This window comes from Sciurus carolinensis, chromosome 12 (assembly GCF_902686445.1).
Source record: "Sciurus carolinensis chromosome 12, mSciCar1.2, whole genome shotgun sequence".
Lineage (NCBI taxonomy): Eukaryota > Metazoa > Chordata > Mammalia > Rodentia > Sciuridae > Sciurus > Sciurus carolinensis.
The window spans coordinates 60,600,690-60,628,346 of NC_062224.1; the positions used below are offsets into that span (position 1 = coordinate 60,600,690).

The 27,657-nt window shown below is 35.8% G+C and overlaps 1 protein-coding gene and 2 non-coding genes across 4 annotated transcripts in view; 1 reads left to right on the forward strand and 2 right to left on the reverse strand.

The window, feature by feature from the left end:
* Cnst (consortin, connexin sorting protein) overlaps positions 1-27,657 on the forward strand; it is a 91,288-nt gene that overhangs the window by 26,980 nt on the left and 36,651 nt on the right. Inside the window, exon 2 of one of the 2 annotated variants that reach the window (XM_047520508.1) lies at positions 11,048-11,573. In XM_047520508.1, coding sequence (XP_047376464.1) covers positions 11,195-11,573 — 379 coding nt within the window. In that variant the 5' untranslated portion in view covers positions 11,048-11,194. The remainder of the gene's footprint in view (positions 1-11,047; positions 11,574-27,657) is intronic. The other variant, XM_047520507.1, reaches the window with a different exon arrangement.
* Positions 2,032-2,135, reverse strand: LOC124962534 (U6 spliceosomal RNA). Its single transcript, XR_007104540.1, has one exon. It is a non-coding gene; the product is annotated as a U6 spliceosomal RNA (small nuclear RNA).
* On the reverse strand, positions 21,621-21,726 carry LOC124962473 (U6 spliceosomal RNA). Its single transcript, XR_007104490.1, has one exon. It is a non-coding gene; the product is annotated as a U6 spliceosomal RNA (small nuclear RNA).

Below are 27,657 nucleotides of genomic sequence, written 5' to 3' on the forward strand. Positions count from 1 at the left end.
TGGCAATATCATGCTGTTTTTGTTACTATAGCTCTGTAGTATAATTTAAGGTCTCCTTAAATTATGGTATTATGATGCCTCCTGCTTCACTTTTCTCTCTGAGGATGCTTTGGCTATTCTGGGCCTCTTATTTTTCCAAGTGAATTTCATGACACCTTTTTCTATTTCTATGAAGAATGTCACTGGAATTTTAATAGGAACTGCATTAAATCTGTATAGCACTTTTGGTAGTATGACCATTTTGACAATATTAATTATGCCTATCCAAGAGCTTGGGAGACCTTTCATCTTCTAAGGTCTTCTTCAATTTCTTTCTTTTATGTTCTGTAGTTTTCATTGTAGAGGTCTTTTCACCTCTTTTGCTAGATTGATTCTCAAGTATTTTATTTGTTTATTTTTTAGGCTTTTGTGAATGGGATAATTTTCCTAATTTCTCTTTCAGCTGATTCATCGTTGGTGTATTGGAACACATTTGATTTATGGGTACTAATTTTATATCCTCCTACTTTGCTGAATTGGATTATGAGTTCCAGAAGTTTTAGGTTGAAGTTTTGGGTCTTCTAAATATAGGATCATGTCATCATCAAATAGGGATAGTTTGAGCTCTTCTTTTTCTATTTGTATCCCTTTAAAATGAACTACTCTCATTTACCTCTAAGTATTTTTTTTTTTAATTTCATCCCTGATTTCTTATGCTATCCATTGGTCATTCAATAGTATGTTATTTAGTCTCCAGGTGTTAGAGTAGCTTCTATTTTTTATTTTGTAATTGATTTCTAATTTTATTCCATTGTGATCTGATAGAATGCATTATCTCTATTTTTTTTGTATTTGCTCAGAATTGCTTTGTAGCCTAAGATATAATCTATTTTAAGAATAGGATCCATGTGCTGCTGAAAAGAAAGTATATTCAGACATTAATGGATGAAATATTCTACATGTCTATTAAGTTTAAATTATTAATCGTATTGTTTAGTTCTATAGTTTCTTTATTTAGTTTTTGTTTGGAAGATCTATCCAGTGATGAGAGAGGCATGTTAAAGTCACCCAGTATTATTGTGTTGTGGTCTAGTTGATTCTTAAAATTGAGAAGGGTTTTTTGACATATGTAGATGCTCTACTGTTTGTGGCGTAAATATTTACAATTGTTATGTCTTATTGATGTACAATTCTCTTGAGTAGTATGAAATGACCTTCTTTGTCCCTTCTGATTACCTTTGACTTGAATTCTACTTTATCTGATATGAGAATAGAAACCCCTACTTGTTTATGAGATCCATGTGAATGATAATTTTTTTCCCATTTTTTTATCTTCAGTCTGTGAATGTCTTTGTCTCTGGTCTCCAAGAGGTGAGTCTCTTTTGATTGATGAGTTTAGGTCATTTATATTGAATGCTATCATTGAGAAATGATTTTTATTCCCTGTCATTTTGATTTATTTCTGTTTTTAAATTTGAATTAGTTTCTTCTTTGATTGACTATTCTTCTAGTATAGTTTCTCCTTTTGCTAGTTTTCACTTTTATTTTTCATTTTTTCTTCATTAAATATTTTATTGAGTATGTTTTATAGTGTAGGCTTTCTAGTTGTGAATTCTTTTAACATTTATCATGGAGGGTTTTTATTTGTCAATTCTGAAGCTTAATTTTGCTAGGTATGGAATTCTTGGCTAGCATCCATTTTTTTCAGAGGTTGGTATATATTATTCCAAGACCTCCTAACTTTGAGGGTGTGGGCTGAGAAATCAGGATTGGTTTCCCTCTAAATATGACCTGTTGTTTTTCTCTGGCAACCTTTAAAATTTTATCCTTATTCTGTATGTTAGGCATTTTTGTAATAGTGTGCCCTGGTGTAGGTATGTTGTAATTTTGTATATTTGGAGTCCTGTAAGCCTCCTATATCTGATTTTCTCTTTCATTCTCAAGGTTTGAGAAATTATCTGGCATTATTTCATTGGAAAGTTTGTGCATTCTTTTGGTTTGGATCTCTAAGCCTTCATCTCTCCTGATAAATCTTATATTTGGTCTTTTCATAAAAATATGGAATGCTTCACAGATTTGCAGGTCAACCTTTTGCAAGGGCCATGCTAATCTTCTCTATAACATTCCAGTTCTAGTATAGTATATGTGCTGCTATAGCAAGCACTGGTTAGACCTCTTAAAGGAAGGTTCTAATCAATTATTTGATTTTGCCATTTATGTTTTCAAGAATTAACATTTTAAAACAAAATATATAGTTTTGTGTATATTTAATGATTATAGGTAGATTTCTTTATATCACTAGTCATATAGCAAAATGAGGTTTAAAAATTAGTAAGATGTGACTGGAGATATAGCATAGTGTTAGAGCACATGCTTAGCATATGCATGACCCTGGGTTTGATCCCTAGCACTGCAAAAAGTAAGATAAAATCAGGTAAAGTCGTATGTGACTGTTGTCCCAGCTACTTGGGAGGCTGAAGCAGGGGGATCATTTGAGCTCAAGTGTTAAAGGTCAACCTGGGCAACATAGAAATAACCTGTGTCAAAATAAAACAAAAACTGGTTTCCATGAAGAAATATGGTAGAAATATAGCAATAAACAATATTTTTGTTTTAAAAAGTGTGGTTATGGTCTGGAACCAAGAAATATTTTCAAGTCTTGGATACTGTTGTTTGTGGCTTAAAATATGACTGCAGTATGTTTTGTAACAAAAGGGAATTAGAACCCAAAAAAGCTCAACATGTGTGGCCTGGGGGCATGACTTCTTTCTCTAAATTGATGAATTCCTTCTATGTATGTGTTTTAACTCTGTGAAACTAAAGAAAATGATTGTGTGGCCACCAATAAGTTCATGTGCTATGATTTTTCCACCCTTTGACTTCAAGTGAAAACTAGAAATTGTACTTTTTTGAAGCATAAATTTAGTCTCCTGATGTAGGCATAATTTCTTAATGAGGTTTGTTAGTTTAAAAAATGTATATTAGAAAGTATTTCCATGATTGCATGTTTCTGAATGCCTGAAGATATGTCTTTGAAAACATACTGTTTTAAAGACTTGCTTCTGTTTTTTTTCTTTACATAAAACTTGTGTATATCTTTGTACATGAGGGAGGGAAAAGGAGAGATTCCTGTATCTTTGCACTGTTCATCTGTACCTACAATGAGGCTTTTGAGCTATCAGGTCCATTTTTGTAATGAGTTATGAACTCATGTTATATGTGTAAGCTGTCTTGAGCAGAGCTTTCTGACGAAAGGGAGGGCTGAGGAGAATGAAACAAATTTGCTTCCTTTCATTCCGTTTATCAGTCCAAGGTTGTTTTAGGCATATGAGTCACTTAGTTTCAGTTAATTTCTTTATATTTTTAAGAGTGTTTTCTCTGCATAAATAAAAATCCATATTTAATGTTTCCTTTTTTAAAATCATTTCTTTCCCATTTCTTTTTGCTTTTCCTTTTATGTTTTTATATTAAATTTATATGATGTATATAATACTTTATCTTATTTTTATTCTTCTCACATATAGCATAAATTTTCTGTGACCTTTCTTTTTTCTATATTAAGGACTAATTCTTGCTGGACAAGGTAACACTTACTGGTAGTTTCAGCTACTTAGGAGGCTGAGTTCAAGGCCACCATGGGCAATTTAGCAATACCCTGTTACAAAAAAAAAAAAAAATTTTTTTTTGTTCTGGGGATTTCACCCAGGGGTAGCTTTGCCTTTGAGTTAGATCCTCAGACCTAGTTAATTTTTATTTTGAGACAGTGTCTCACCAAGTTGCTGAGGCTGGGCTCAAACTTGTGATCCTCCTGTCTCAGCCTCTTGAGTGAATAGGAATACAAGTGTGCCTCACCTAGCTCACAAGAAAATTTTTGTTAAAAGGGGTGGAGGTATAGCTCAGAGGTAGAGCACTCTGGGGCTCAATCTCCAACAAGGAAGGAAGGAAGAGGATCAGGGGAGGGAAAGAAAGAAAGAAAGAGTTTTCTGTTATGACAGTAGGTTTTTCATTTTTACTAAAGAAATATTAAAACAATCTCTCATTTACTGTTCTTTTCTATTCCTTTTTTAAATTTTCTTTTTCTTTCTCTTTGCAGTGCTGGGGATAGCATCCTTTTTGGTAGGCAAGTGCTGTGCCACTTAGCTACATACCTCCTATCCCTGATGTACTTTTGTGATATACAATTATGTAGAAAAACCCCAAGTATTTAGAAAGGTTACTAAAAGGCTATCTTACCAATTATAATCGTTATTCCACTTTTATGAAGTGCCAGGAATGTTTTGAGTATGAGGAAGTAACAAAAAAAGAGACTGCATTAACCTTGGGTTTTACATTCTGAAAACAGTAAATAAATACAAATTCATTTTAAAGGCATGCAGTATCTGTTTCCTCCAATAAGTATGTGCATTGTTGAATTACAGTAATTATAATGTCTGTAGCCAGGAAATGCTTATAGCATAACTTGTATAGCAAGAATCTGGCATGGGGTGATTAACCAGGAGCCATGACTTTGACTACTGTGACAATGGCAAGGCAACGTCATGGCAGCATTGCCCAATAGAAATAAAATGCGGGTTTTATATGTCATTTTGTTTTCTAGTAATCATACTAAAAATAACTTCTTGAGAAGTAAAATTAAATTGTGTGTTGCCAGGGTAGGAATCAAACCCAAAGCTTTCACATTCTAAGAACATACTGAGCTATACCCCCAACCCCTTTAAATTAATTTTAATAATATTTTGTTCAACCCATTATATTAAAAATATTATTTTAACACTTAATCAATAATTAAAATTTTTATTTTTAACAATTCTTCTTTAATCATAGTAATTCATTGACCTATGGTGTATATTTTGTAAATATAGCACATCTCAAATTGGACACAGTTTTCATTGGAAGTCCTTGATTTATTTGTTTACTTTTGAGACAGTTTCATTATATTATCCAGGTTGGTGTTGAACTCCTGGGCTCAAAGAATTCTGCCCCAGCCTCCCATGTAGCTGGGACTATAGGTACCCACCACATACCTATAGGTACCCACCACATACCTAGCTTTTTTTTTTTTTAATTTAGCAGACACCAGTTTATTCGACATAGTACATTATTCAAGCATCTTATATTCCATAACCTGCAAGATTTCCCAGTTCTCTGTTACAAAATACAGAATGCCCTGAATACGGTTAATCCAAGGCCTTCTTCTTCTCCTATACTCAGAGTTAAACAGGTTTCCCCATTTAATACATATTTCACATTCACCAGAGGTTTTGGGGAGAGGAGGAAATAGGACTTATAACTGCTCCTCTGAGCCAAAGGCACTTAATATTAAAAGATAAAACACAATAGAGTCACCCCACGGACATTCCCAGTTCAGAGCACTGAACAGTAATATACTATCAGTGGTCCACATGAGATTTGTCATAAAAATGTAAAAGATATGGATTTCTTGGAAAAATAAAGTGCTGTGTGAATATAAACAACTCACCCTCCTACTCTCTTCTGAAAATAATACTTAGAACTCTCACTTTACATGATTAGTATCACCCCAGGTTCACTCATGGCAAAAAAATAGATAAAAAATAGTCTGTCATAAATTCTCACTATGCAGTAATGGTAGAATCTGATACCATTCACAGAATCTGAGAACCTCAGAGATGATGTTGTCCATCCCTCCTTTGATAGGTGAGGAAACTGAGGCCCAGGCAGGCACACTGTTGGCCCCCTGGGGTCTAACCCTATAATGGAACCTGGGTAGGACACAGGCCTCCAGAAGCCCAGTGCAAGGCCCTTGCTCTCCCCTCCCTCTTTGAAAGGCTCTCAGAAATAACTCACAGCAATGATCTGTCAAGATGCACCACACCATAAAGCACATGCGCTGACACAAGCCAGCAATTTGGTCTTGGAAGATGGTTCCTTTGGCCATTGAGCAGATATGTCACCTACCTGCACCTTGGGCTGGGAATTCTTTGCACAAGATCATTCAAAGTTCTGAGGGAAGTGGAGTGCAGGTGAGGAATGACTTCCTGGATTTGGGAAGGCTCCTCTGGACTGTCAGTCTGTGGTGGGCAGGCAGTCAGCTGCACAGCTGTACCTAGTTTTGATCTGTATTTTGGTTTCATAAAGTTTATAGGTGAAATAGGTTTGCACCCAGCTGATGTGTACTTTTGATTGCTGCTATAATGAATGTTGCCTACAGGTATGTGTTGCTAAACAAAGATGGCATTAATCAAAGAAAACTATGGATTTAGCAATGAGATGCAAGTGGTGTTAAAAGGTAGCTAGTGTCTAAGATGGTGAAATAAGTAAAGTAGTATGTAATCACCATAATAAATAGAACAACTTAGGTGTGTAGTGACTTTCTTCCTCAATTCTGAATTAACTAGTAGATAAATTTGAAATTATCATTTTGGTCATTGTATTCCTCTAAATTTTTATTTGAGTTTAAATGACCACATTTATATTTTGGAATTCAGTCTTAATTCTTTGTTTGTTTGTTTGCAGTGCTGGGAATTGAACCCAAGGTCTCATGTATACCAGGCAAACAGTCTGCCATTGAGCTATAGAGGGGGCAGGCCACTAGATCTTGAACCTTCCAGTAGCACCGAGCTACATCCCAGCAGTTTTTACTTTCCATTTTGAGATAGGCTTTCACTGAGTTGCCAAGGCTGGCCTTGAACTTGGCAATTCTGCCTCAGCTTCCCAAGTTGCTGAATTTATAGGCACACACCACTATGCATGGCCCCCGGCCCCAGTCTTAATTCTTGAGAAGGATTTTGGTGGGCTGGGACTGTAGCTCAGTGGCAGGGTCCTTGCCTAGCACATCTGAGGCACTGGGTTTGATCCTTAGCACCAAATAAAAATAAACAAATAAAATAAAGACATTCTGTCCATCTACTACTACATAAAAAATTAAAAAGAAAGAAGGATCTTGGCTAATTTCAAAAGTAAAAAAATAGTATTTTGGAATGATTTACATGGATTCCAGGAAAAATGGCATTTACAGTCTCCTTGAAACATTTCAATAAAATAAATAATAGGGGCTGGGGTTGTGGCTAAGTGGTAGAGTGTTTGTCTAGCACTGTGAGGCACTGGGTTCAATTCTTAGCACCACATAAAAAAATAATTAAGATACCATATGCATCTACAACTAAAAAATATTAAAATAAATAATAAATAAATAAAGCAATAGTATATATTTAACCTTCTTGTAAGTTAATTGTTAAAGTTTTAGTTAAACCTGATGTTTAATCTTACCACACATTTATTTAAATGTATACAAAATGAAGTCAAATCCTATTTGAGATTCAGATTATGCTTCTTGTTTTTTGTTTATTTGTTTTGTTTTGGGGGGGTGCTGTGGATGGAACCCAAGATCTTACATGCCAGGCAAGCTCTACCATTAAGCCACATCCCTAGCCCTGAGATTACACTTTTGATAAATTGTAAATTTCTTTTTCTTAGTCTGTTAATTTAAATTTGTTTCTTTATTTTAATATGTCTTCCTTAAAGTCGTATGGCTTTTCATGTTTTTTATAAGCGTCACTGGAATATTTTTGCTTTGAATTCTGAAGACAGGCAACATGTCAAATGACTTTTATACAGTGTACATATTTGGAATACTATTTTGCCACAAGAGTGTGGAAACTTGGGAAGTACTCACTATCATGCTTTTAAAAGGCAAAATATGTTAGAGTCAGTGCTGTAGCAGTGGTTTCAGTGTGTCACTGTTTCTTTTGTAGGAATTGGTTTAGATACAGGGACTCTTGCAGAATAGCCAAATTGTTTACACAGAGAAAGTAAGTTTGAATACAACCTCAACTGTACTAAGAACCCTTAGGTCCCATTCAATGTTAGCATATATTTTGAAATACTGTTACTTAACAAGGGGCCCTTTCTCCTTGTGATTTTTCTCTTGCCCAAGTATTTTAATGTAGTGAGAGATGCAGGTCTACTAGAATATCAGCCTATCAAAATACTGTTGGTGTAGCACTGGGAGAGAAGAATAAGGCGGAAGAGACAAATGTAACATTTTATTTATAACTGTTTCCTAAAGAAGTAGGACACTACCAATTAGAAATTCCATTAAGTTTATCTTAGTCAGATGCCATGGTACACACCTATAATCCCAGTAACTCAGAAGGCTGAGGCAGGAGGATCACAAGCTTGAGGCTAACATAGCAACTTAGCAATACCCTGTCTCAAAGTACAAAAAAGGTCTGGGGATGTAGCTCAGTGGTAGAGTGCTTGTGGGGCACATGCAAGACCCTGGTTCAATCTCCAGTACCACCAAAAAAAAAAAAAAAAAAAAGATTATTCTAATAGCTGAATACAGTGGCATGTTTCTTTCCTTTTTAAAAAAAAAAATTTTTTAGTTGTTGATGGACCTTTATTTTATTTATTTATTTATTTATTTACAGTGCTGAGAATCAAACCAGTGCCCCACATATGCTAGGCAAGTGCTCTACCACTGAGCCACAACCCCAGCCCTACAGTGGTATTTCTGTAGTCCCAACTACTCAGGGACGCCAGGCAAGGAGTTTGAGACCAGCCTAGTTGAGATCTTCTCTTTAAAAAAAAAAAAAAAAAAAAAAAGTAAAAATTTTTTTATTGTTTAAATAAAGATGCTCTAATGAAATGTGTAAATGTGTTCAGAATGACAGTAGAAACCAAATATTGTGCAATGGGTCCCTTTCCCTCTCAGACAAGGAGCAGAGAAATCTATGCATCTGACTTTTCCCTTTTCAGAAGGACTTTATGATCCTGGGGATGGGAAATCAGAAAAGATAAATTGGGTAAGTGCCTACTGAATCAGAACTTAATGCATTGATAGGTGTCTTGCCGAAAAAAATAGTAATAATAATAATTACAGCATACTCATACCTTAGGAAGAATATGAAAATCAATGTTAGAAAGTAGTTTATAAAATTTCTTTTTGAAATTTTTTATGTTGTCATAAAAGAGGCAAATTCTCTTTTGAGTTCCATAGAAAGAAACACCTCCTTTAGGGGGAATAGCTACTTCATTTACATAGTATATACTCCCTTCACCCAATCTACCAGCAAGAATTTCTCAACAGAAAAGGGTGAGGTGCTTAGAAATAGTCGTATGTGGATCTAGCACTTTCTCGGGAAGAACCACTGGAACTTCTTGGTCATTAGAAAAGTCTCTGCTCTAGGGTTGATACTTGATTGGGGTTGAAGTGAAATATTCTTTCACTGTTCTATCCATTTTGTTCCTAAACCATAAAGATTAAGAATGTGATTTCAAGATAATAACTGCTCCAAATTTCATTTCTAAACTTACTCTATGAATAACTTGACAAGATATAAGTCATGGTTTTTTGTCACTATAACAAGGCTAAAATTACCTATCTGCTAGGGTAATTGTGAGAGTTAAATAAAACTGTTGATATGAATAGTTTAACTCAGGACCTGGAACATGACACTCAACAAAGCTGTAAACATAATCTGTAATTTTATACTCAATCTATAAACCTTAATCACTAATTCCTAAATATCTTAGTCATCTGAAACAGAGTGTTCAGAATAGGCATTTAAGCATTCCAGGGACAAAAGGAAATATCCCCATGATAAATTAATATTTTCTCAAATGCTGGGTTAGCATCAGTTTATCATTAAGAACTTGATCATTTCTGGGTTTTTGGAAAAGCTCTTTCTGAACCTACAGAAGGCTAGGACCCATTTGAGTAAACTTAACAGAGCTTAATGCCAATACGTGAGATTTATTGTGAAACAGTAATTTTATTGAGCATTTATTGTGACCATGCACTTCACTAAGTACTTTACCTATGTAAAAAATGACCCTGAGGGCTGGGGTTGTGGCTCAGTGGTAGAGCACTCACCTAGCACATGTGAGGCCCTAGGTTTGATCCTCAGTACCACATAAAAATAAAATAAAGGTATTGTGTCCACCTACAACTAAAAAATATGTATTAAAAAAATGACTTTGAGGAAGATATCATACTTCTGTGGTTTTACAAAAGAGGTAATTGAGGCTTGTAGATGCTAGGTAACTTGCCTAACATTGCACATACAGCTTGTTAAATGACAATCAGAATTTGAACCTTGGTCTACGTTTACTCTTGGCCATTATGCTGAACTGCATAGGCTCCAACATTAGAAAGACCTGATTTTTTAAGTCATTTTACCTCTCCAAGCCTCAGATTCTTCATCTAAAACATAGTGTGACTATCACTATGTAGGCTTGTTTTGAGGACTGGAAATCAGGTATGTAAAGTTCCTGGCACAGTTTCTAATATGTGAAGGAGACTTAGCAAGAGGTGATGTTACTGTTTGGGGTTCTAAAGGCAGCTTTCTACTTCCACTGTGGCAGGCCCCTATAGCATGTGACCCACTTTGCAGATACAAGTAGGACCCTGTATTTGAACTGCAAGTGTGTGTTAGAATACCTCTTGATAAATGAGACTATAATGTAAATATATACTACGTGAATTTTTCCCCATTTTTCTAAATTTTTTAATAATAAATACCGTATCTTTAAATGTTTATGTTTGCAAAAAGTGCTACTGCTTAGCCAAAGAAGAACTTATACAAGTAGCTTTCATTTTTCTAGTAAGTATCCAGGGGTAACATGAGTGACTGATTTTAGCAAATGACCTATTTAGCCAGTAACTTCTTTCACTGAGTCAGCTGTCCCAGTCTGGTACACGTTAGGATCACCTAGACAAAAATATAAAAAAATAAATAAAATATGTCAGTATGTGTATAGTCCTTAGAGATTCTGATATAGTGGGTCTAGGATAAATTTGGGCAACCTCACCAGGTAATTGTAAGGAGCTGCCAGGGTTGGGAACCATCATATTGAAGCAAGAACTAGGTGAGATTGGGATGGGCTTGTAAATTGAAAAAGGGGAGTAAGAACAAACTTGAGGGTTGGGGTTGGTGGCTCAGTGGTAGAGTACTTGCCTAGCATGTGTGAGGCACTGGGTTGAATTCTTAGCACCTCATATAAAAAAGCGAATAAAATAAAGGTTCATCACATCTAAAATATATATATAAATGAACTCGAGTAATGTTTTTCTCTTAATTCACAGTGAAGTGACTCAGGAGAAGAGGAAAATCAGAGATCACCTTGAATCACCGGAGGTTAGAAAATGAAGTAGTTTTTTTTTTTTCTTTGTCTTTGTAGACATGGAAGGATTTTTAATGAAACTTTAAACGGTTCAACAAAGGATGTGCTAATGGATGACAGCGATACTCCTACATATAATCTGCAGTTAGAACCGCAAGATGGGTGTCATCCTGGTGACAGTGTGGAAAGCAGAGTAACATGCTTACCTTCTGTGTCAGATGAAAATGAAAATCAACTTGATGGGGAAGGGCCTGAGCTTCTGACCAGCAGTGACAGCACAATGGGAAAAACCGAAGTGTTTGAGCAGGACAGTCTCAATAATAATGAAAGCTGCATGTCCAGCTGTGAGGTGGCTGCAAGCGAGAACTCAGAACACACTCCGAGTGAAGGCCCCAAAGATGAACAGGCATTCTTTGGAAAGGACAAAAAAGCAGCTGGAAAAAGAAGTACAAGAACCAAAAAAGGCACCGTTAAGAAGATACCACCAGGTATTATTTTTATGTTGTTATTATTATTTAAAGAAAGTAAACCTTCCTATCCTATACATGTTGATCAAACTGTGGCATTACATGCATGTGATACGTCTGCACAGTGTTCCTTCATTTAGGTGTATCATAATTTATTTACTTCTTCCTTATGACTGATCCCAGTCTTTTACTATAGTAAGTGTCCTGAAATTGACATTCTTTGTGTGTGTTTTCATACTAGGTACTTTTTATATAGTCTCCTTCCTTTATAAATTATCCTTTTCTACCAATATAAGCCTTAAAAATTTCCTTCTGCCATCACTATGGCTTTGATCTCTCACCTATGAATTTATATGCTAGTAAGATCTCTTTATAGGATCTTTTTATCTCATTCTGTAAGTGAATAATATATATGAACATGTATTAGCATACTTCTCATGCCACTATTGAATAAGACATCTGTTTTTTTTTGTTTTATTCATTTTTAAATTTTTTACAGACTACATTTTGATTCATTGTACACAAATGGGGTACATCATTTCATTTCCATGGTTGTACATGATGTAGATTCATACAACATCTGGTTTTAATTGTCTGTATTTCTTTGTTGACAAAATAACTCTCAGAGTATTACTCACTTGATATATGTAGTTTGGCATTTTAAGGTTTAAAACTATGGACTTTTGTGCCTGAGTCACATTGCACCCTCTGGAAAAGGCAGCCTCTTGCTATTTTTGATCAGAAACATGCAGTACTGGAGAGTACTGGTATGCCCTAGACTGGGATTCCTTAGTCTAGTACAGCTTTGCATTAGCTCTAGTCAACCAAGTGGATTGTCTCTTGGACTGGGGTTGTGGCTCAGTTATAGGGCGCTTGCCTAGCACGTGTGAGGCACTATGTTCAATTCTCAGCACTATATATAAATAAATAAAAAATAAAGGTCCATTGACCACTAGAAGTATATATATAAAAAAATGTGGACTGTCTCCTCTTATGCTGTCTTGTACTTCTTTGTCTAATTAGAAGTATAGTCATAACCTGTTTTTTTTTTATTTGTATGTTTTTATTTATTCAGTATGGTAATTTCACAGCTTTTTAATGTAACTGGTAATTTGGCTTTTTACATCCATTTGTGTTCTCCTTAGTAGACTTAAGATAATTTTTGCCGGGTGCAGTGGAACATGCCTGTATACCCAACAACTCAGGAAACTGAGGCAAGAGGGATTGCAAGTATGAAGTGAGCCTGATCAATTTAGTGAGTTCCTGTTCAATAAAAATTGAACTGGGTTAAATTCCCAATGATCTCCAAAAACAAAACAAAACAAAAAAGACAAGATAATTTTGACAATGAATACAAAAGCATTTTCTTAATAGATCTAAGGATAAACAGATGGTGTACATAGTGAAATATGTATGTAAATGGATTTATTCTATAACCATCATTCAAGGGCAGATTGACTGCCTCTCTGATCTGATCTTGTGATGTCTTTAAGATACCCAGCAGCATATCTATAAGGATCAGTCATAACTTCAAGATTATGAGTCCTTTTATTCTTCTCTTCCGTGACTTTATTTGTTTCCCTTGGTGTGATTATATAATTTAAAGTTAGTATTTGATATACTGTGAAAAGATATAGAATCATTATCATTTGAAATATATGTAAAATTTAGGAATAGTTTTTGAACACCTTATTTTTTTAATTATTATATATAAATTGTCATATTTATATATAAAATGATACATATATATAAAGTGAGTTTAAGAAAGTGAAGAAACTTGGCACCATGGCACTTGCCAGTAATTCCAGCTACTCAGGAGGCTGAAGCAGTAGGATCTCCAAATTCAAGGTGAGCTTGGACAACTTAGCAAGACCCTGTCTCAAAAAAAAAAAAACGGGATAGGATGTAGCTCAGTGATAAAGCTCACCCAAATTCAATACCTAGTACCAAAGCAAAAACAAAAATAACTAGAGATTATGAAAACTGAATCAGGAATTGTAAAACCTAAGTTCAAGACTCATTTCTGACCCTAGGGTCACTTGGTGTGAGTGAGCCCTCCTGTACTTCATTGTCCTCCTCTGTGTAATGATAGTGTTCATATGTACAAATCTATAAAATTCCTTTCTAAGCCATAAATTTCTTAGATTTCTAAACAGAAAGAGTATAGTCTCCTTTAAAATTTGGTGACTCACCTTGAGTACATCTTCTGTAGTTTTTTCTATTTAAGGGGTACATTTTTGTTTTTGTTTTTTAATTTTGTTATTAAATGAAAGAACATGTTAAGTAGGCAAGAGTGAAAGGAAGTGAAAGGAAAGATTATTGGGAGACAGAACCATCTCTTTCTAGACCTGAAAAGGACCTGGAAAGGGAATCTTTAAAATGGCCTGGGGAGCTCTCCTCAGTTATTTGCCAGGCCCATCCTGGAAAGATCATCTAAGTTTATCTCTCAGTATGTATCCAGTCACTAAGTCCAGGTGACTATATTTCCCTATGACATCCCTGGTCTCTTTCTTCCTATATACACTGCCATAGTTAACATTACCTTTGACTGGAGTACTACAAAAGCCCCCTGTGTTTGCCATCTTGCTTCCATTCTCTATGTTAAAACTAGCAATCCAAAGAAGTCTAGATATTTACTCACCTTTACTGTCCATTTTGCCGTTAAATTCTCAGATCCTAGTAAGTTTCAATATTTTACAGATGAGTACTTATGTAATAGTAGAATAGCTTCTCAGATGTGAAATGATATGTAAGACATGATATTCAATTTTAAACTAGAAAAAAAATTGTATGTAGATGCTCTTGAATACTTTTATGGAAATATAAATTAATTTACTCTTATGCTCCCTTACTTAGTTTTATTAGTAATAATTTTTTGTATGTGCAAAGGCTAGTACTGGAAAAATATATATATGGCATTGGTACTAGGAGACAAGTTACTTCAGGTTTTCTGGAGACAGCGTCAGTATAGATGAGCTAAAATCTTGAGCTTATCCCCAGGGAAGTCCAGTTGACATTATATTATGGACTTTTTTCTTTATATACTTTTTCTTTTTCCCCCTCCCTTAAGAGAATTGAATCCTCTTGATATAATCAACTAACCAGGCATTCAAACTGTGTTACATGCAGTTTTCACTATAGAAAAATTTGGTAAAGCTTTAGGTAAAATATTATCTTAGAAACTAATAGAAATTAGCATATGAAATTTTAGCAACTTTATTAAGGTATAATTCACATGCATACAATTCACTCATTTAAAGTGTACATTTTGATTATTTTTAGTGTATTTATAGAGCTGTACAATTGTCGCCACGGTCAACTTTAGTGTTTTTTTTTTCCACCACAATAAAGAAACCCTGTACCTTTAGCAGTTGTTTCTCATTTCCTTTGAGCCATCTCAGCCCTATGCAATTGCTGATCTACTTTATTTTTCTATAGATTTGCCTACTCTGAATTTTATATCAATGAAGTCACATAATAGATGGTCCCTCATGACTGGCTTCATTTAATATACTCTTTTATGGGTCACCCACGTTGTAATATGCATTGGTTCTTTTTAATGACCAAATAATGTTCCATTGCATGAATATACCATATTTCATTTATACATTCATTAATTGGTGTATGGTTTATGGTGGTTTCTATTTTTTTATTCTTACAAGTAATACTTCTATGTACAAGTTTTTGTGTAGACAGATGTCTTCATTTTTCTTGGTTATGTATTAAAAGAATAGAATGACTAGATCATATGATAACTTTATGTTTAACTTTTAGAGGATCTTAACTTCTTTCTTTCTTTTTTTTGCTATGCTTTGCTGGGAATTGAACCTAGGGTATCACACATGCTAGGCAATAACTCTACCACAGAGCTACATCCCCAACCCCTTCTCATTTCTCTTTTTGTACTGGGGATCAAACCCAGGGGTGCTTTACTACTGAGTTAATCTCCAGCTCTTTTTATTTTTAAAATTTAAGACAGTCTTACTAAGTTGCTGTAGCTGACCTTGAACTTAACTGCCTCAACCTCCTGATCAATAGGATTACAGGTGTAGAGCAAGCGCTTCACCTGGCCCAAACTATTTCAAACTAGCTACACAATTTTATTTTCCCAACAGCAAGTTTATGAGTTATAAATTCCTTCATACATTTATCAGCATTTGTGAATACCTGACTCTTAGATTATAGCTATAGTTTATTTTTAAGAGATGTAATCCACATACCATAAAATCCACTTTTTATTTGGTGAGGGTACTGGGAATTGAATCAGGGGTACCCCATCCCTTTTTTTAAAATTTGTTTTAATTAATTATACATGACAGTAGAATGCATTTTGACACATTTTACAGAAATGGAGCACAACTTCTCATTCCTCTGGCAGTACATGGTGCAGGGTCGCACCAGTAGTATAATCATACATGTATATAGGGTAATAATGGCCCTCTGATTTCACTGTCCTTCCCCTCCATGCCCCCTTCCCTCCCCTCACTCCCTTCTGTCCAATCTAAAGTTCCTTCATTCTTCCCTGCCCACCCCCATTATGGATCAGCATACACTCCCTATCCCTTTTTATATTTTAGTTTGAGACAGGGTCTCACTCAGTTGCTTAGGGTCTTGCTAAATTGCTAAGCCTGGCTTTGAGCTTGCAATCCCCCTGCCTCAACCTCCTGAGTTGCTGGGATTATAGGTATGTGGCACCACAGTTAAATTTTACCTTTTTAAAGTGTACAATTAAAAAAAAAAAAAAGCAGATTTAAAAATGTCCAATTTAGGGGCTGGGGAGATAGCTCAGCTGGTAAAGTGCTTGCCTCCCAAGCACAAGGCCCTGAGTTCGATCCCCAGTACCGCAAAAAAAAAAAAAAAAAAAAAAAAAAAAAATGTACAATTTAGCACTTTTAGTATAGTTACAAGGTTGTACAGCTATTACCATTATCTAATTCCAGAACATTTTATCCTCTCTTAAAGAAACCATGTGCTAGGGAGTGATCTTGACCAGATTATATTGTTATATTGTATGCATGAACTAATATGTAACAATAAATCTCACCATTCTGTACTACTATAATGCACTAATAAAAAAAATGGGGGGGGTGAGAAGAAACCATGTGTCTATTAGCAGTCATTCCCTCATTCCTCCTTGTCCTTAGCCCCTGGCTACCAATAGCCCATAAATTTTGTATGGTTGTAAGAGGCAAGTTCAGATTAAGTGTCTGATGGTTGCCATACCAACATTAGTTATTTACTCAGCTCTAGTCACCATAGTATCTAAGCATTTGACAAAACAGTTCAGTAAATGGGAGGAAGCCACAGAAAGACAGCACGTGAAGAGTGAGAAAGGAAGACCCTTCCAGATTGACTTGCCACAGTTTGGTGCCCTGTCTTGTTTACTAGAATTTCTCATAATTTGACCGGCCAGGACACACAGCTAGTGGAAGATAAACCTATTGGATCTGTGGCCTACGGTCAGACTTCTGAGTTACAAAAGCAAAGACTTTGGGTTTGAATCTTGACTCTGCCTTTCCCTACCTATGTAATCTTAGAGAAGGAACTAATTTTCTTCCTTATCTGTAAGGAGGGATGTTTCCACATATCTTGCAGGATTGTCCTTGAAATGTCAATCCTGAATGTAAAGCAATTTGTAAAATACCCAGCAAAACACAACTGCTTCTGAGTGGTAGTTGTTATCATTACTTGTGTCACAAACTGATTTTTAAGTGGCATTAAAATCCATCTTACCTTTTTTGTCAGTACCTTTCTATCTCTGGGGATCTTTTTAATATTCTTTTCAGGCTTTCCTGTCCCCATCCCTCTCCACTAATGTGTATCCCTAAAAACACATTTCCTGTTCCATCCTTGGGTAATGTTCAGTATGATATGCCTTCTGGCATGTTAACTGTTGTCTAAAGTAATAACTGGTAATGCCATAAAATATGAATCCCCCAGGCATATTTGCATTTTACATATCTAGTTTTGACCATAGTAGATCCTTTATAACTGGCCTCCAAATTCATATACCTGATGGAATCAGTTGGGTAACATCTGTACTAGCAGTCTGGCCAGGATTGAGATCATTGCAATTGACAAGAACTGGGGTGAACAGGAGTGCACATAGCCTATCTAAGTACATCAAAATTTAAAAATGTAACACCTAGATAAGACCCCATAAGAGAATTGATGGGGCTATGTTTGTGGTTTGGGGATGGTAATGTATTCTGTTTACTAGGTAAATAAATGGACAGTTTAACTTCCTTACAGACTGTATACTTTTAAAATTCTGAAGTCCTGATTTACTTTATCTCTGCTCCTAATATATGTTCCAGCTTTTTAAAACTAAATATCTTTGAGAAGTGACTTTATTCTTTCCTCATCGAGGGCCTGATCAATGAAGACAGATCCTATCAGGTGGCTATTCCATACATAAAAACAATAAAAGATTTCCTGATTCATAAATAGTCAAATGATTTTAGAATGAGAAGAAACATTAAGGTCAACTGGCCAAAACTCCTTTCAGGAAAAAAACCAAACAAACAAAAAAAAAACACTAATATTTAAAATGCATTCATTTTCTATTGCTGTCATAACAAAATTATCACAAATTTAGTGGCTTAAAACATAACATATTTATTAGAGTTCCAATGGTCAGGAATATGGTTCTCACTGGGATAAAATCAAGTTGTCAGCAGAACCGCATTTCTTTCTGTAGTCTCCAGAGAAGAATCTATTTCCTTGCCTTCTACACCTTTCAGAGGCTGCCCACATTCCTCCACTTCTGGAGCCCTACCTCTGTTTTCAGAGCCAGCAGTGGTCTGGAGAGTCCTTTTTTTTTTTTTTTTGCAGTGCTGGGGATTGAACTCAGGGCCTTGTGCTTGCAAGGCAAGCACTCTACCAACTGAGCTATATCCCCAGCCCTGGAGAGTTCTTCTTACATCACATCACCGGGGCCAACTGACACTTCTGCCTCCCTCGCCCATGTTTAAGAACCCTGTGTTTATGTTGGGCCCACCCAGATAGTCCAGAGTCATATCTCCCTTTTTCAAGATCTGCTGATTTGCCATCTTAAATCCATCTGCTTTTTTAATTCCCTTTTGCAATACAATATAAAATATTTATAGGTTCTGAGGATTGGGACACCATCGTCTTTGGAAGTAATTCCGTCCATCTGTCCACCTCAAAATGATTTTAATTAATGTGTACTAGTGATGACTTTACCTAACAGTTCTTCACTTTATAAAATGTTTTATTACATTGCTTTGTAGGACCATACAGATATTTATTGAGCATAGTATATTGAGCACTATAAAACCAGTGGTGAGCCTGCCTTTCAGTTTTAAGAACTTAAGTGAGGGAACCAAGTAACTAAAAAGTGCAGTCTAGCAAGATGAGAGTCTTAACTGAGATGAGCAAGCACTTGCCTATGGAAATACTGTGTCCAAGGAGAGTTACAAAAGGCTTCTAGAAGGATTCAGTATCTAGGCTGAGATAAAACAAATAAATCCTAGTTAAGTACAGAAAATGGGATAAAGAATGAAATCATTAGAGGTCACAGACACACCATGGACTAAAAACAAGGAGAGAACATCCTATGTTTTGTCAACTGTTAATATTCACTTGGCTGGAGGAGAATAAAAGGAGAGGGTGATTCAGGGGTGTTTTGGTTTGAATATCAGGTGTCCCCCAAAAACTCACATGTGAGACAATGCAGGAAGGTTCGGAGGAGAAATGATTGGGTGGTAAGAGTCTTACCCAATCCGTGAATTAATCCCAGATGGGATTAATTGAAGTAATAGAGTGTGGCTGGAGGAGGTGGGAATTGAGGCGTGGCTATGGGGCATATATTTTATATCTGGTGAGTGGAGACTCTCTCTGCTTCTTGATGTGCTTCCCTCTGCCATACTCTTCTGCCGTGATGTTCAACCTCACCTTGAGCCTAGAGGAGTGAAGCCAGCCTTCTATGGACTAAGACCTCTGAAATGATAAGCCCTCAAATAAACCTTTCCTCTATAATTGTGCTGATCAGATCATGTAGCCACAGCAGCAAAATAGCTGACTAAAACAAAGGGGAAGTATATAGAGATGCTGAGGCTCAGGAGATGAACAAGGCCTCAATCATGAATTATTTTTTTGTATTAAAATAGCTTATTTGGGCCTTAACAAAACAATGACATGATATAAGTTGTGTTTTTTAGAAAGATTGCTCATTTGCCATGAGGAGAATAGATCGGAACAGTTAAGATCAGAGCCAAGAAACCAGTTAAGGGTGTTTGCAAGGAGCCTGGCAATCTGTACTGAGGGAGTAGCTGTGGGGCTGAAGAAAAGTAGACTCAAACTTTAGAAATGGAATTGACAAGAGGATCACTGGGGCCATCTTTGAGGCTGCCCACCACAGTTGTCCTGGAGAATGTCGGTGTCTCAGATTGTGGCAAGGGCCCTTTGAGAGGCAGTTCTATTCACAGGTTTTGTTTTGTTTTGTTTTCTGAGTGCTTTGTTCTGAGATTGCTGGTGGGAGATGATGGTATGTACAGACCAGCCAGTGAGGCAGTTTTCTTCTCCTTATCTAGTTATTTTTCCAAGATTTCTGTCATGCTGTTAAAATTTGATATCTACATAGAGATAAGGTTTTAAAAATTACTGAATGATTGCTGAATTACATCAGTTCAGTCTTTCAAATTCTCTCCTAAGACCAGCATTCTTCATCAAGTCCCGATAATTGGATGTGCATTTTTTAAGTATTGATATTATATATGAAGAAAAATTAAGAAACTTACATCTCAGCCTGGCTCATGACCCACATCTGTAATCCCAGCTACTTGGGAGACTGAGGCAGAAAGATCCCAAGTTCAAGACAAGTAAGTTAGTAAGACCTTGTGTTAATATAAACATAAAAAGGGCCAGAGATGTAGCTCAGTGATAGAGTGCTCATTGTGAGGCCCCAGGTTCAATTCCCATTAAAGAAAAAGAAAGAAATTTACATCAGCAGCTTTATTTAAGTATTCATAGTTACCTGTAAACATAGATGAATAATAGATGAATATTTCTTTAAGATAAAGGAGTATTTTATAGACTATAAGAATATTTTGTTATTGATTTCATAGAACTCAGCTTAATGAAAGCTTAAGGGAAGCATACATTTAAATGGGATATTCAGGGAATTTGGCCTTTTCTCAGTTCTTTCCTGTTAGAGGCAGACTTTTCAATGTTACTACTTTTCCAAATAGTCTCCTTTTGCTGGATCATGATCCCTGCAAAAAAATCAATGTCTTATCTTCATTTGTTCAAAAATAAATAAATAAATAAAATCCTTCTAAGCCTCACTTATAGGATCAAAACTGTAATTAATTAAGTTTCTTTTCAGTTATTATATACATCTGATTCTCTAATTTGAAAAAAGCATAGGAGTGTACATTTGAAAAATAAAGGCACACAAAAGCAGGTAGAGAGGGTTTATGCCTACAGTAGAATATTATTTGGCAGTAAAAATAATATAGGAGGACATGCTACAACAGGGATGAACCTTGAAAACATTCTGCTTAGTGAAAAAAGCCACATGTATGAAATATCCAGAACAGGCAAATTCATACAGACAAAAAGTAGATTATTGGCCACATAAGGGCTAGAGGTTGGGGGCAATAAAGGATTGGATGTGACAGCTAAAGAATGCAGGGTTTCTTTTGGGAGCAATGAAAACATTCTAAAATTGACTGTAGGGATGGATGGTTGTACACACTGTATATAGTAAAACCATTTAAATATTTATGTTCTTTAAGTGGGTGAATCATATATCATGTGAATTATATCTTAGTAAAACAAAAGGAAAAACAGGATGTGGTGGTAGTTGGTCTGGTGATATTAAGAAACAGGGTCTCTAGAAATTTTAGATTACTGGTATAATAAAATTTGATGTCATGTAATTTTCTGTAAACTATATAATAAAATGTCATTGAATAATGTTTTTCTGTGCTTTTCTTTCAACTTATTGAAAATTCAGAATTAACTCCCAAGTTTTCTAAATCTTCCTTTCTCATATGGTTTCATTAACAAAGAGAATCCCTGATGTCAGTAGCTTTTATTTTTTTAAATATGGAATACTTCACAAATTTTCATGTCATCTATAAGCAAAGGCCATGCTTCTGATCTTTTTGTATCATTCCAATTTTTAGTATTTAAGCTGCCAAAGCAAGTACTATCAGTACCTTTTTTAGTGGACTGGTGTACTGGGGATTAAATCCAGGGTGCTCCACCACTGAGCTACATCCGACTCCTTTTTATTTTAATTTTGAGACAGAGTCTCACTAAGTTGTTGAGGCTGACCTGGAACTTGCCATCCTTCTGCCCGAGAGTCTTTGGAATTAAACGTGAGAGAGGAAACTCTTTTAAGGAAAAATTCACTGCTTGGTTTCTTTTGACTATTAGACTCCCCTTTTTCCACAAATAAATGCTATTTTTAAGTTTCGAATTTAAATATATGCCTTTATATTTGTTAGAGAAACAAAGTATGTGTATTTTCAGATGTAAGGTTATATTTTCTTATAATTTCACAAAAAATTTGAGAATTTTATTTTTTATCCTCGAGAACCAAGAGATGTTTTATTTCATTTGAAACTTTGGTGCTGAAGTTGTTTGTGGACCTAGATATGAAGTTTAAGAAATAGCATGACTAATTGCATGCTTGGGAAAATCCCTTGCATATTTTTCATTTTTAATAAAATGTGTTAAATTGTAAATCAGCTTTGAAGAGGAAAATTAGGGAATCCAAACATTTGTGCTAATTGGCATATGCTACATAATTTAGAGTCTAAATCCCAGCAATATTTATGTGTACTAATCGTGCCTTGAATACAAAGTGAAAACAGTCTGGAGCAAGCTCTAGAAAGTAATGAAATGGGAGAATGTTTGGAAGGGCCTTGGAGTTACCTGTCTCTGGTCTTTTTTGTGGTGCTGGGGATTGAACTCAGGGCCTTGTGCTTGCGAGGCAAGCACTCTACCAACTGAGCTATATCCCCAGCCCAGGAGACTGGTCTTAAACGTTAGCCTGTGGGAACCCTTATCTGCATGCATTTATTAAATTCTCTTGTCTAGTTTCCTGAAGTTCATTTTGTGAAATGCTTTTTCAAATCCACCGTGTATCCATAAAATCTCAATACTGAATTTAGGATTCAAGTGTGTCTTTCTAACTTAATGATGCGTTTTATTCAAAAGGAAAAAATAAATAAAGTTCTTGGGTTCAAGATAGTCTGACTGGGGCAGAGGTGTACTTAAATACTTAGGTTGGCTTATAGGCAGTGGTTTCAGAGTGATTCATTTAAATTTCTAATGAGTAATTAGAGCTCTTCCCCTTTAAGTGTGCTGCAAAGCAAGCAGGCTATAAAAAGGGCTTGCTCTTTCCACTCAAGAAAAACACCCTACCAAAGAGGAAAATTAGAATATTCTTTTGAAGGTTTTGTGTTGCTCAGGAGAATCTGCTATGACAGCTTTTAAAAAGTAGGTAACTTAGCTAGTGAGAATTGTGGTCATTCCGCCTCAGGGGAGTCCTGTTCCTCAAAACCATTCTGAAGTATTAATAGTAATTTCCAAGATGCCTCCCAAAATAAAGCCCAGTGGCTGTTTTTGTTTTTTCATCCCTGTACTGACATTGAAACTATTGACTGAACACAATCGATAGAACAGCGTGGCCACTTTGAGCACACTTTTGTGTTATCCTCCTTTATCCTTTGCCATTAATTTACGAGGAGGTAGGTTGAGAGTCAAGTGGATTACCTTGGGTTAATAGGGCGGCTTGACTCCAGCTTCAACTCTGAACCACAGCACTGCATTGCTCCCTTTGAAGCGAGGCTGCAGCCTGAGGACATGGGAGGAGAATGTGCCACGTGGAGCGTGGAGCGGATGGTAATTATGCCTTAATTACATAATACATCCCTTTGACCCCAGGTCAGGCCAGAAAGAGTTGGCTCAGTCTTGATACTGGTGTCTGCTGTAGAGAAGTAAGGGATATTTCCTTTTTCCCACTTCATTGTATTCAGACAAGCACTGGAGATAGCATTCTCCTTTATTTCATGGCATTAACTAGTACCTTAGAGTGAGGAAATGAAAGGAAAAAGGAGCAAGGCACAGAGCCTAGCATACAACTGTATAACCATGTTTTAAAGTTCACATTTGATCTGTCTTCCAAATTATGGCCAAGATAGGCATCAACATTAATGGATAAGATGCTTTGAAGAATTTGTTATGAAGTGATTCAACGACTATAATATAAAATCAGAACTGAAAGCATTTTTTTCTTTTACAATTTTTTATTACATTGAAACATAGCATAAGTTTACTATTTGAGATATATTAGTGTTCAATTCAGTAGCATTAATTACATTCATAATGTTGCATAGCTTTCCTTTTTATATTTTGTCTATATGTTTGATATTCTCATTTTGTTCATACATTGTTTTCCTAATTTCTTTTGAGCATGTTTAAGACACTTGGTTTAAATTCATCAGTAAGTCCAATGGTAAGTCGTCCTCAGGGATGTTTTCTGTTATTTTCTTTCTTTCCTTGAATGGGCTATTCTCTACTGTATCTTTGTATGCTTTTGTGATGTCCAGTTGTTGGAAACTGGACATTTGAATATTATATAAATAAAGTTCTTGGGTTCAAGATAGTCTGACTGGGGCAGAGGTGTACTTAAATACTTAGGTTGGTAGGAAATCAGGTTCTCCCCTTGCTCAGGTTTGGCTGTTCTTAATTGCCAAAGTCTTAGCTTATGTTCCTTTTCCGGTCTTTACAGAGTGGCTTGTGCTCAGATACTCCTTTAACACATAGCCAGGCTGTTCAAACTCTGCCTCAGCTTTCACTTCCTGCTTGCCGTGCATGTGCGGATGGTCCAGTGAAGAAAACTCAGGTTCTTCTCAGATTTTTTTTAAGCATGCATGTGGTCCTGGACAAGTTTGACTTTCTAACCTCCCTAGTACATACAACACTTTTGAATACCCAGGTTTACTAAGGGAACTTACTTTCTTCCTGGCTTTTCTTCCCTGGCTTTAAATGTCTGTTTTATGTCTGAATCATTTTTCTTTTTTTTTTCTCCAGTCACTGTGGTTTTTTTCAATTACCTGACAGTATTTTCCAGCAATGCCTACTACTATTCTCTTCTGGGGAGGGTTCTGAGTTTGTGACACAGAGGCAAACATTTTATGTGAGTCCTTCAGGTAGCTCCAGATAGAATAGATTAGACAAACACAATGATTTACAACTGAGTTCTACTCTTCCCTAAGAACCGAACTTGAGGACTGCTGTTGCACTGGGGAGGGGTGAGGCAAGAGCCAGTAAAAATACTCAGAACTTTCCTACCATTCTTACAAGTCTTTTTCTTGATTCAGTGGTCACTTTGGTATATATCTTGGTTTTCCAGAGTTATAACAAAGTCCTGACAGTTGTGGTGTTTGTTATACTTCTCTACAGACATGTGTTTGGAGCTGCTTATTCTACCATTATGCTTATGTCACTCAAGGACTTTAAATTTTAGGACTTTCATAGCAAGAACTGTGCTCAGAAACAGAATTATATTGATGGACTACTGTTGTATTTTTGTATAATAGCATGTTTTAGGTAAGAATACCATTGATTTAGAAGTATCAACCAATTAATCTTTGGGAAGTTGTAGTATCTGTTTTAGAGGTAGAGGAAAAAAAACTGCACAAATGTTGAAGTCTCAAGACAGTAATGGAAATATATATTCACTGTAATATTACTTAGCTTTAAATAGGAATGGTCATCTGATACATGTTAGAACATACAAAAGCCTTGAGACATTATGCTTAGTGAAATAGGCCAGACCACAAGGACAGATTCTATATGATTCCACTTATATTTGATTCTTAGAATAGGCAAATTCATAAAGACAGAAAGTAGAAAAGGTTTCCAGAAGCTGAAGGGGAAGGGGAATGGCAGTTAGTGTTTAATGGGTACAAATTTTCTTTTGGGAATGATGAAAATGTTCTGGAAATAGATATTGGTGATGATTGCATAACATTGTGAATATATTTAATGCCACTGAATTATGAACTTCAGAATGATAAAATGTTGAATTTTATGTTATATATTTTTAAAAATCAACTTAGGAACATACAGAGTTTAATTTGATTATAGATTACTGAATTAAAAATAGAATTTCTTGAGCATTTATTTTTTACTATGTGCTGTCACTGTGATACATGCTTTATAAGAGTTATCTCATTCAGTCCGTACTATAACCTTATGAAGCAGTGCTACAGTTAGCCCCAATTTAGAGATGAGGAATCTGAAACCTAAAGGTGTTAAATAAAATGCCTGTTGTCATATTGCTAATAATTGACACTCTGAGGATTTGATCCCAGACAATGACTTAAGACTCTGGGTCTGTATGTTACACCATACAATCTCATTTTTGCTGAAATTTAAAGTGTGTTTAAAGGAATTCTTTTCTATATTTGACTTGTCACAATTTGCCACCTAATTATTGCACATGCTTTTCCTTTGGGTGTGTTGGTAACTGTGCAGAACAATTCCTGCCTGCCGGCCTCAGCAAGACAAAACATGATCAAAGAAAAGGTGGATGGTTCACTTTTAAGGAAAGTGTTGGAGTTTGGTTTGTTTCAGTAACTGTGATTGACGGTGTAACTTTCTTTCAGATTCTTTGATCTAGCTTCATTTCAGTAAAAGGGACCTTCATTAAACATGAGTCAACCGATTTTAATAAAAGCAGTAAATGTGTTTTGTTTTTCCAAATACCTTTCTGCTCCAAACTTGGTATTTGTATTTGAAAGAAGAGAGATAGCAAAAGTGCGAATAAATAGAAGGACCTTCTACTTTCCTATTAAATGTAATTTCCCAGCAGAGTCCGTATAACAATAAAGTAGTATCCCTATTTAACAAATGGGGAAATTAAGGTTTAAAGAGACTGCCTTGCTCAAAACCACAGAGCTAAAAAGCAATCGGTTTTTTTGTTTGTTCTGTTTTTGGTTTTATTGCAGTACTAGGGATTAAACCAAGAGCCCTGGATATGAAAGACTCTGCCACTGAACTACACCCCGACCCCTTTCTTAAATTTTATTTGAAGACAAGCTTTTACTAAGTTGCCCAGACTAGCTTCAAACTCCTGTTCCTCGTGCTTCAGCCTCCCAAAATATCTGTGATTACAGGTGCCCTGACTAAAAGCAGTAGAATTGGAATTCAAACCCAGGCAGTCTGACCTATGCTTTCTCTCATTTAATCTCTGATGAGTTTAAATTGTTTCATCTGTAATTTCTAATGTTTGCTTCATAAAGTTATGAGACTCAAATGATATAGTGTACATGGGTCTGTTGTACATGTACTTCATCATGCATAGCAACACCTTTTCCCCCCAAAAGTGTTAAAACATGCTTTGGGTCAGGCACTGTGTAAAGTCCTGAGGTCACAATGGTGACTCAGACACTTGCTGTCTAAAAGCTTGACAGTCAAGGTAGAGGGAACATCATGAACAAAGGCAGTTTTCCCCACCCCCCCCCAAATCCTACTTATGGAATGGTGTGCTTTTACACAGTTGTAGGGTACAAAATTTAAAATGTTTTAGTTCTTTACATAACCCTGTCCCTGTCCCCAAACATCCCTATCAGCTTAGCTTATGTTGTCAGCATCCTCCATCATAAGTATAATTATTGCCACTGTCTTGACCTAGCCCTGATGTCTTCTATGACGTCTTTCAAAATCCCATTTTGTCTGTGATAATTTTTCATTCTCTTGATTACTTAATGCCTAAAGTACCACCTATGAGATTTTGCCTTTCAGTCATCTAGTCACATCATTCTATCTTGAAGAGAAATGTTTCTATCCCTTAGTTATAGTTACAGATGGCAAATCAGTGCTAAATTATTAAAAGGAGCAGGAACATCAGGGTACATTCCTAGTGTTTCAAGATAAAGGTCATTAAAGGATATTCTGATATTCTTCCACAAAATGCCTCTTGACCACATCAGGGATGGATTCAGTTATGTTTCAGAACTGACACAGAATTCAGATGGTATGACAGATTGAATAAATTATCTCAGTCAAGGTAATTCCTACAATCCCTGGTCCAAGGTTGTTACAAATAATTTTTTAAAAA